General features: G+C 34.8%; 1 protein-coding gene across 1 annotated transcript; it reads right to left on the reverse strand.

Moving 5' to 3' along the window:
- Nucleotides 1-2,448: 2,448 nt before the first annotated feature.
- On the reverse strand, nucleotides 2,449-8,528 carry Sec61g (SEC61 translocon subunit gamma). The gene is made up of 4 exons (XM_027949389.3): nucleotides 8,415-8,528; nucleotides 6,865-6,964; nucleotides 5,259-5,361; nucleotides 2,449-2,543 (listed from the first exon to the last, which is right to left on the reverse strand). Exons 2-4 carry the CDS (start codon nucleotides 6,956-6,958, stop codon nucleotides 2,534-2,536), a joined length of 207 nt encoding a protein of 68 aa, XP_027805190.1. The 5' UTR covers nucleotides 6,959-6,964; nucleotides 8,415-8,528; the 3' UTR covers nucleotides 2,449-2,533.
- Nucleotides 8,529-9,564: the final 1,036 nt, after the last annotated feature.

Genomic DNA, 9,564 nt, shown 5'->3' on the forward strand with positions numbered 1-9,564 from the left:
AGTCTAAATAATTATCTGCTGTAAATTGTTCTTACAAAGAATAACTAAGCTTTAATTTCATTCATTTAACAAGTATTTGAGTGGCTACTACATGCAGACATTGTGTTGGGTACCTGGGATATGGCAGTAAATCAGATAGAAACTTCACCTTCTATAGAACTTACATTCTAGCGAGGCAGATAATACAGTAAAATTCAGGTGGGATGGGGTAGTGGCAGTAGAGGGGATGAATTGTGAACCGTGAATATATTTTGAAGAATATAATATCAACATCACTAAGTGCTTATGAGGATTAATGGTGAAGAAATTGTTTGAAAACCTTATAAAATTATCATCAACCCTATAAAGAATAGGATCCAATCTATGCTGGTGAGACAACAGTTATAGTAAATACTATTCATTTAAAAAATTTTCTGAGGGACTTGTAAAGAACAATCATGTAAGGGTTTGTTTTTGTTTTTTGATGGGGAGGAGAATGCAAATGCATTTTAATAAATTATTATTAATGTATTATAATTCAGAATTAATGAACTCTAAAACATGAAGTCAAGATATTCCAGAAGCTTTCTCTAGGTGTTTTGTAAAAATTCTAAAAAATAGTGCTAAAAGCAAGATTGATTTAAAAATAAATATTTTTTAAGCAAGGTCTAGTAGGATTACAAAAATTATGAAGGGCAGCTGATGTGACACTTGTGGAGCATTTGTGTTTCATAAGCAAGACCCTGGGCTTAATCCACCAACACAGCAAAAAATAAAAATAAAAATTATAAGGGAAAAATACACACACTACTAGACTAGCGTTTATGGAAAGGTTATAGGCATAGGCAAAATAAACTGAAAAATATCCAGAGTGGGAAAATCTACCCAGAGACTTTTTACAGAGCAGAAAGTCATGCCTAGTGTAATAGTGGTAGAACTCAGCTCATTTTAGGTAGCTTTCTGATACAGGTGCCAGTTTAAAGCACAAAACTACAAGATGCCTCTTATGCTCAGGCTGAATTAAGTACCTTCCCTATAAGCATAACCTTTCTAATACATAGCCAAAAGAACAGATTTCAGAGTAAGGCAATGCCCGCCACCAGTTCCAAAGCTACTGAAATAGGAACTAGTCTTTCTTTCCCTCCCCGATCAAGGCTCTGCCACTGTCTGTACTATTACCTTCTCCCTCTCTTATGTGTGTTGTCTTTTTTGTTATTAAAGTAGATTTTAACACATTGGTCAAGGATTTGCTCGTAGAACACCAGGAGCCATGGAAACTGCCACAAGAAGGGGATTACTATGTTCTGCTATTGTTATTTAGAAAATAATTTTAAAGCCAGGTGCAGTGGCACATGCCTGTAATCCCAGAGGCTCAGGAGGCCTTAGTAGGAGGATCATGAGTTCAAAGCCAGCCTCAGCAATTTAGCAATGCACTTAACAATTCAGCGAGACCCTGTCTCTAAATAAAAATAAAAAGGTGTGGCTCAGTGGCTAAGCACCTCTGGGTTCAATCCCCAGTACCAAAATCATCATCATCATCATTATCATCATCTTAAAGAAACACTCTCAGATGAGTCACATGCATGCTGAAGTACTGTTTTACAACACAAATGTACCAGCTCATACACATACATATACAAGAGGACTATGGTTAATAAAAAACAAAAAACCCTATTTTTTCTTATTTAAGAAATTCAATTCATGTTTATGAAGATTATTCTGCTCTATCACCAGAGTTCTTGGTCAAATTGCATTTTATATACATGGATAAATACAAAATATTTATGTAATACCTTATCTACCCATGAAGTCACCAAAATAACTGAGCAGTCCAAATGTATGCTATAAATAGGAATTTATAATTCTCTATGTCAAAAAAATTAATTTTCAGATTCATTTTATCCTACAAAAAATATGATTAGCAGCAAAGTTTGTATTTTGGATTAATTTCCATCATATGTGCTCAATATAACCATGTGTATTTGTATACATGTATATATACAGATGTACACAAGTACATGTACCTCCCAAAATACTCATAAAATATACACACATGCATACACCTTTTTATTCTTTTAAGGAGCTAAATAACTATCAATAAAAGCTGGCTTTATGGTCTCCTTAAGATAAGTGATGGTCAAAGCGTCAATGTATTTTTATTTCCCTGAAGATACTACATGTTGGTACTTGGATCTCGGACTTCAGAGCCTCTAGAATTGTAGGGGGAAAAAATTCTATTATCTATAAATTACCCAATCTTGGGTACTTTCTTATAGCCACATGAACACTCTAATATTGCTATTTCACAGGACCTGTTCATTTCCCTTATAAATGAAAATATTCAAAAAAAAAATAATCAGCCATTATTTTCTATCATTAAAATCTGATGTCTGTGATGAAAAAAAGAGAAGTTTGTTTCTTTTGAAATGGTTTTAATTTAGCAATAGAAAATACCTCAGAAGAAAAAAGTAAACAGGCAAACTTTTACTTCATGAGCATTTAAACCCTCATTTGTTCACTAATCCATAAGATGAAAAGCTTTGTCAAAAAGCATTCAGCCACCCCTGTAAAAGAAAGAAAAATGGAATTTTTTTAGTATATATGAGATTTTAATTGTAAAATTATTTGAACTGCAACATGCTATAATAATATGGAATCAAAAACCAGTTATTTGAGAGCTATAACTAACTTTGCCCCAAGTAAGCATAAAAGAAAGACACACTGAGATTTAAAATCTTAGAACCGCAAAGTCCCTAGTGATGATGTTTTTTTGAACAGGTGTATTTTAAAACTCACAATACTCATGTCTTCCTGAACATAACAACAAATATTAATTATAATACAAAATGGTTGATACAGTCAGCAAGGCAGTTCAAAATAAAGACTGCAGACTAGCACAATGGTTCTCACCCACTACACTGTGCCACAATCATTCAAAAACCACTTTTAATTATATGAAAATCAAAGTTATCTTTTCTGCAGAAGACATCCTAAGCTTTAAAAGCATAGGGCTAGGGATGTTGCTCAGTGGCTGCACACTTGCCTAGCATGTGGATCCCTAGCTCCATGAAAAATAGCAACACAAAAAACAAACAAACAAAATTGTAATGTTGGATATACAGTTAAAACTATGATACTAAATAAACAAAAACAATCCCACTACTAGATGAAAGTTTATGTTATTGAATTAGACTGATATAACTAACAGACCAGCAATGCACAACTCCTTTAAATTATAGTACTGTGGGCATTAATTTTGATGATATAATTGTAAAATAAGGAGGAAAAAATTGTAAAGAAAAAAAGACGTCACAATAATTCAGTCTAGTCAAAGGGAAGCCTCTGGTTACATTTCCTTTTCCATCACTGAACTAAACAGTGATTTATGATTCCATGGCATAACATGAAAAGAGTATATTTTTCTTATCTCACAAAACACTTTATTTGGTCTTCACTTTATGGTAAAAAGTATCTAAAAATAGACTTAAACTCTTAACACTGAAATAATTTTTTTAACTAGAAGAAAGTTTTTCTAAGCAACAAGCATCCCAAAGGTTTCATATGCTATTCCACCACTTATGAGCCATACAATTTAAGTTAGTCTCTCCATGTCTCAGTTCCTTCCTGAGGATTACACAAGAACAGTCTGTGGCACAGGGTAAGTTCTCTATATTATTAACACCATCACCACTTGAAAAAGATAAAGAACCTGAAGTTGATCACTTAATTAAACTAACAGTTATCCAGGGCTTTATGGATACAAGATAACACTAGACTATATTCTACTATATACATATATGTTTGTGTGTGTATTTATAAATATATTTATTTTTATGTAAATATATCACATATTTATGTAACATTAAATAACCAAACAGGTTTTACTCAGAACTCATAATCTTAATGTAACAGGCAGACATATCTAAGTATGACCTAAGGCAGACAGTGAAGTCTGGCAAGAGAGATAAAAATACACTGCTAAGTGTGGGTAGGGAAAAACGTAGTATTAAAAAAAAAAAGAAGGACTTGACAGGAGACTCTATTACACCTTTTTACTTGGGCAACTATAGCCCAGAAACAGTCTAGGGTTTGGGAATTCTAATTTGGTATTCATTCCAAGGTTCCACAATTCCAGAGTTAACATTTCTCATTAGTAACATAAAAAGGATTTCTGAACTGACAGAGATTTGAGTGACTTGGTTCCTTACAGCTACAACTCTTCATGATCTTAAAATATCACTTTCTGAAACTTTTGCTTAATAACCATTATAATTTACTTAAGAAATCCACCTATATTTATAAGACAACCTCCACCAGTATCAGTGACAAAATACCTAGTATTTAAGAGATTTAGAGTTTAAAAAACGTGTCTAAATAATTGTTGCAGACTTTAAGACATCATAAAATAAAGAGAGTTACTATAACCCCCAAACTGCAGATGAGACTAAGAAAGTAATATGAACACAAGATCACAGAGTTAAGTACTGAAACTCCTATCAAGACCTTCCACTAACTTAACTAAAACTGAAAATTAGATTCATCAGGTGTTCCAATGACAATATTTTTCTTGCAATGAATTTAAGAAGCAAAAGCCTTTGGAAAAGAACAAAGAGATCTCAGTATTTCTCAGTGTTCTCTCCTCCTCTTTATACCTAAAGGTTATAATACCCTACTGTTAGTGATAGTAGTTAATTACAATAATAATTTCCATTTAAATCCTTAACCACATCATTTTCTCAAGGCCTTAAATGGCTTAAGTCATTAATCTTTACTAGAAAGCAAGTAAGAACTACTATCCTCATTGAATGAATTGGACACAGAAAAGCTAAGACACTGCACAAAGTTATGACCGCCTAGTAACAAAACTAACCATAAGAATGTAGACAATCTGGTTCAGAGTCAGAACTGTATCAAAATAATAATTTTCAAATAAAGAAAGTTTGTTTTTTTTTGCATCTTGAAAATCCACAAGACATAGTATAACGAGAAATTGTACTTGAATATTGGTTCTGTCACTGAATACTTTATGACATATTGAATCCCTTTAAGTAACTTCCATGACCCTAAAAAATTTTAGTTATCAAAGAAAACTCAGCCTTGCTCACAAAATTGATATTAAAACTGTATATAATATAAATAATAAATATCAGTAAATATTTACAACATTAAGAAGTCAAGAGATAGCTCTCAGTATTAATAAAATAGACTTAATTTTCAACTCAAGTAGTTTCAATTTTCATTCATTCTTAAATATAGTCTGTTCTATAAAATTTACTTACACAATGATGTTATTAATAGGGATATGGATCAATTTCACAAAGAAACCAATGAATCCCATTATAGCAAATCCTATTGCTGTTGCCATGGCAATCTTCTGGAATTCTGTATTTCAAAACATAAAATTCACATTAATTTTTTGCACTGTCATTGAAAGTATGGGGGAAAAAACTATCAGTAATATAAATAAACTTTTATTAATTCTAGTTATATACCTATTAGGAACTTCTCCTGTCCAATATATACCTACTAATAGTAAATACTTGGAAAAGTTTTAAATTTTCATACTTTGTTGATATTTAAGGAAACGAATTGAAAGTGTAGGTCTCTCATAGTGAATTCATCAATAAGCACTGAAAATATCTGCTTTTCTCAGCAAATGACCTAAATAAGTAAGGAAAAAAAAAAAAAAGGATGGAAGACAGAACACATGGTATTTTTCTTAATGTTTCAATGCAACAATTTTTACTCTAACATACTAATTATAAAATCAGAATTTCGGTATATATTTGGTATATTTGAAACAATGATAAATTTCTGGTATATCATAATGAATCCAACATTAAGGTTTTAAAAAATCAAATTACATTGAGCACAATTTTATAAAAAGATTTCAATTCTGGTATGTCTGAGTTTCATGTTATTTCCTCAGGAAATTTTTACCTGACCTCCTGACTTTGTCAGTCCTTACATTAAATGAACCAGACCTCCTAGTATTTCCCTATTTCCTACCCCAGCAGTAATTTAAAAACACAATTGGAGTGTCTTGTTTATGACAGTCTTCTCTGATAGATTCTTAGCTTCATGAGAACAAGGACTGTTCCCTATCGTATTTATTTATATATAGTATTACACATAATATTAAATTACATTTTGTATTATATCCCGAGTTCCTAACTCAATGAATAAAAGTATATTACTTTTGCTGTACCTTTTAACACATGAATCATGACACAAGACAAAATATACTTTCTAGGTTGGCAACAACCTATATTATTGGTTTCATGTTAAAAGTTTTGTTCACTGGGTGGGGATAGAGCAGAGAAGGCTCTAGAGATTTTTCCAGAGAAGTAATATAAAAGACATAAAAATTCTAAAAATTATAAAATGACTAACTTCAGTGTAACATGCAAAGTAAAGCTGTAATAACTAAACTTAGATCATTTAAAATACATAAACAAATATATAAAGCAGTGCTGCATGCCTGTAATCCCAGATTTTGGAAAGCTGATGCAGGAGGATCACAACTTAAAGAGCAGAGCAGCTTGGCAACTTAGTGAGACATCCTATTCCAAATTAAAAAACAAAGGGCTGAGGAGGTAGTTCAGTGGTAGACTACTTCTGGGTTCCATGCCCAGTACACCAAGAGGGTGGGCAGAGCGGGGGAGGCCAAAAAAAAAAAAGCAAACAAAAAGAAAAACACAGAACAAAAAAAATTAGAAGACTGTATACAATTTAAGAAGTGATAATGTTTTGAAGCAATAAAACAAAATAAATCATATACTGATGAAAGGAATGCAATGGATGCTAATCTGGAATATGTTAAATTCAATGCTTAGAAAAAAATGCAAAGATTTTTAACTTTTTCTCTCATGTTAAAGGTATTACCTTTTCTATCAGGTTTGGTGCATCTTTTAACAAGACGAATTGAGTCCTTCACAAACTGCCGACTTGGCTCAACAAATTGCATTACCTGATCCATGATTGCCTGTTTAAGCAAACAAACAAAAGTTGCTCAGGAATATTATTTATCACATAACAAAGACTTGCTAAGTTACATAAAGATGTAAATGAGACCAGCCATGAATTCATGCCTGACATTCTATTCCATCTCATAAAACAAAACTAAACAAAAAAAGCAGACTCCAAGGTCTTAATTTATGTTCTTTTTGTAAATTCCAGGAAAGCATCAGATCAAATGATGTTATCCTTATTTACAAAGAATCATATTTAATATAAAGGGGCTTTCTCTATTAAAAGGTTACACAACTGACAACACATCCTATTCCTTACCCACTCCTCATTCAATGTTTCTGCTAAGAAGCAAACTATCCGAGGATCTAAAAAGTACTTTCTGTATTTTATTTTAAACTACTCAGAAATTAAGAGCCTTAAATGAAAGAAAACGTAAATTTCAACCTTATTGTTATAAACCATGCTTACACACTATACAGAGTGTACTGTGTGGAATGGACAGACGGTAAAATTTTCAAACCCACAAAGATTAGCAAAAGCAGGATCCAGATTCTGTAAGACTAATAAACTCCAAACCTTTAGTTGTGCACACAGCTTTTAAGGAAACAGGGTTATGTACTTCATCATATAGATTCTTTTGAGAGCTTATTAAGCTAATAGAAATGTCATTCAAAGACATTGGTAAAAGAGCTAATAAGGGCAGGGTATTTAACTCTATTTCTAGTGCTTAAAACAGTAGTCAGATAGTGATTCAAATCCTTGGCCTCTATAAGGCCCAGTTTCCTCGCCTAGGGTAATTAAACACGAGTTATTAGAAATTCTGAAAATGTTCGGGAACAAAAAACACAATAACGGTTATTTTCTAACTTTGCCGAAATCCTATGGTTTTAAACTTTATGTAATCAAAGCCATCGTGATAAATGCTTAGCACACTTTCTCCCCCCCACCCCCAAAAAAGAAAAAAAACCCTCACTTCAAAGAACATAGCATCCAAAGGTCTGAGGAGATTCAAGAATCCACCACGATCTCCTCATTTAAAAACTAGATCAACTCCACTACTATACACCACAAGGAGTGGTGGCAGGGCTAGACCTATATACAGAAATTTTATAAGGCAGGATTACACACACACACATACACTGCCAACCATGCAGGCGGCAGGCCTTCATCTCTGACCACACACACTGGAAGCCCCCCAGATTTTAAGAGTTCGCTCTGAAAGACGGCAAAGAATGAGGAACTACAAAGCTGAGCCATGGACCAGAACTCAGCCCTGGGTAGACGCGGCTCTGGGTCTAGGTTTACACTGGAGGCGGTGCAGGAAGGTAAATTGGGACCGGATCCAGACTCAGACCTCAACGGGTGGATCCTCTCATCGCCCACCAATGCCTCCGTAGGAATCAGAAGCCCGCCTACGCCAGCCACAAAAGCCTGGTGTCCCGGCACGCCCGGTTCCCCCTTACCCTTCGGGTTAGCCCCTTCCTACAGGTAAGAAGATCCTCACGGGCCCAGCGGCTCGGTTGCCACTTAAGATGCTAAAGACACGTAGCACAGCAGCCGACTCACAGAGGTCCACCGGAACCGGAAATCAAGTATCGGCCTACAACCCGCCCACCCATCTGTCCTATTGGTTCTTTACGCTGAGCCGTCAGTGCGCAGGCGCATCACAATTTGCGTTTTAGCCTCGCCTCCCGGAAGGGAGGGAGGGTGGTCTTTGCTGGACTTTGCCTTTCTTCCACACTTCGTGGGCTTCCTCAGAGTTCTTGCTCCGCTAAGTACCTGGTACACTCTCCTGCACCCCACCAGCGTGATTAGGCTATTTGAGTTCACAGCAAAACCCCCCTGCGGCGTGGCGGGTGCCTGCTCTCTAGTAGCCGCTAACTGGGTAAATCCAAGATAGATTCCCGTTTGATAGGATAATGAACGTCTTTTCAAAGTTCTTGTTTCCTGAGGTCCTGCTTGGATGTGTGTCTCCTTATTGTATAAGAAAAAAGAAAAAGAAGGTTTATTGCTTTGCTACCAAAGGAGAAACACTGGGGACTCCCGTAAAAAAGGCTGTGACTCTCTTGATGGGGGCAGGGGAGTGTTTAAAGGAACTCTTCAAGGGTCACATTCCAATTGTGCTTTGGTAGGGAGGGGTTCCAGGTGCACTGATGGTGTATTAGGATTCACTTGTTAATTCACTTTTCAGATCCTTAGCAGGCATCTCTTTCCTGTAGTGGGTGTGTTTTAGGGAAAGAAAAGAACACTGTCTCCCTAATCTTGTTAGGGAGGGGTAGAGGAGGGAAGGGAGGAAAACAAAAAACCTCTTTTTAAAAAAAACCATAATCATACTATCACGTATTTGAAAAGCCTACAAAAAATTGATGCACTGTTACTGCAATACACGTATATGACATGATTGCTGAGTAACTAAAATTATCACATTGGACAATTAATAAGTCTTGATATTTGGATGAGTTGTGTTTATATACCAACAATGTGTGATTTATAGTTTCTCCTTGAATTCAGAGCCACAGCCATTGATTTTGAAAGTGGCAAATGTAATCCAATCAAAACACAGCCTTTGGCTATAGAAGTAGTAAATGGAACTATTATTGAAACTTTCTCATG

The sequence above is a fragment of the Marmota flaviventris genome, chromosome 1, assembly GCF_047511675.1.
Source record: "Marmota flaviventris isolate mMarFla1 chromosome 1, mMarFla1.hap1, whole genome shotgun sequence".
NCBI lineage: Eukaryota > Metazoa > Chordata > Mammalia > Rodentia > Sciuridae > Marmota > Marmota flaviventris.

Excerpts from the sequence above, each read along its gene's own strand:
- Sec61g (XM_027949389.3), bottom strand. The coding sequence starts at position 6,958 with ATGGATCAGGTAATGCAATTTGTTGAGCCAAGTCGGCAGTTTGTGAAG. Across the intron at positions 5,362-6,864 it reads CACCAAACCTGATAGAAAAG|AATTCCAGAAGATTGCCATG; the intron begins GTAATACCTTTA and ends TTTGAAATACAG.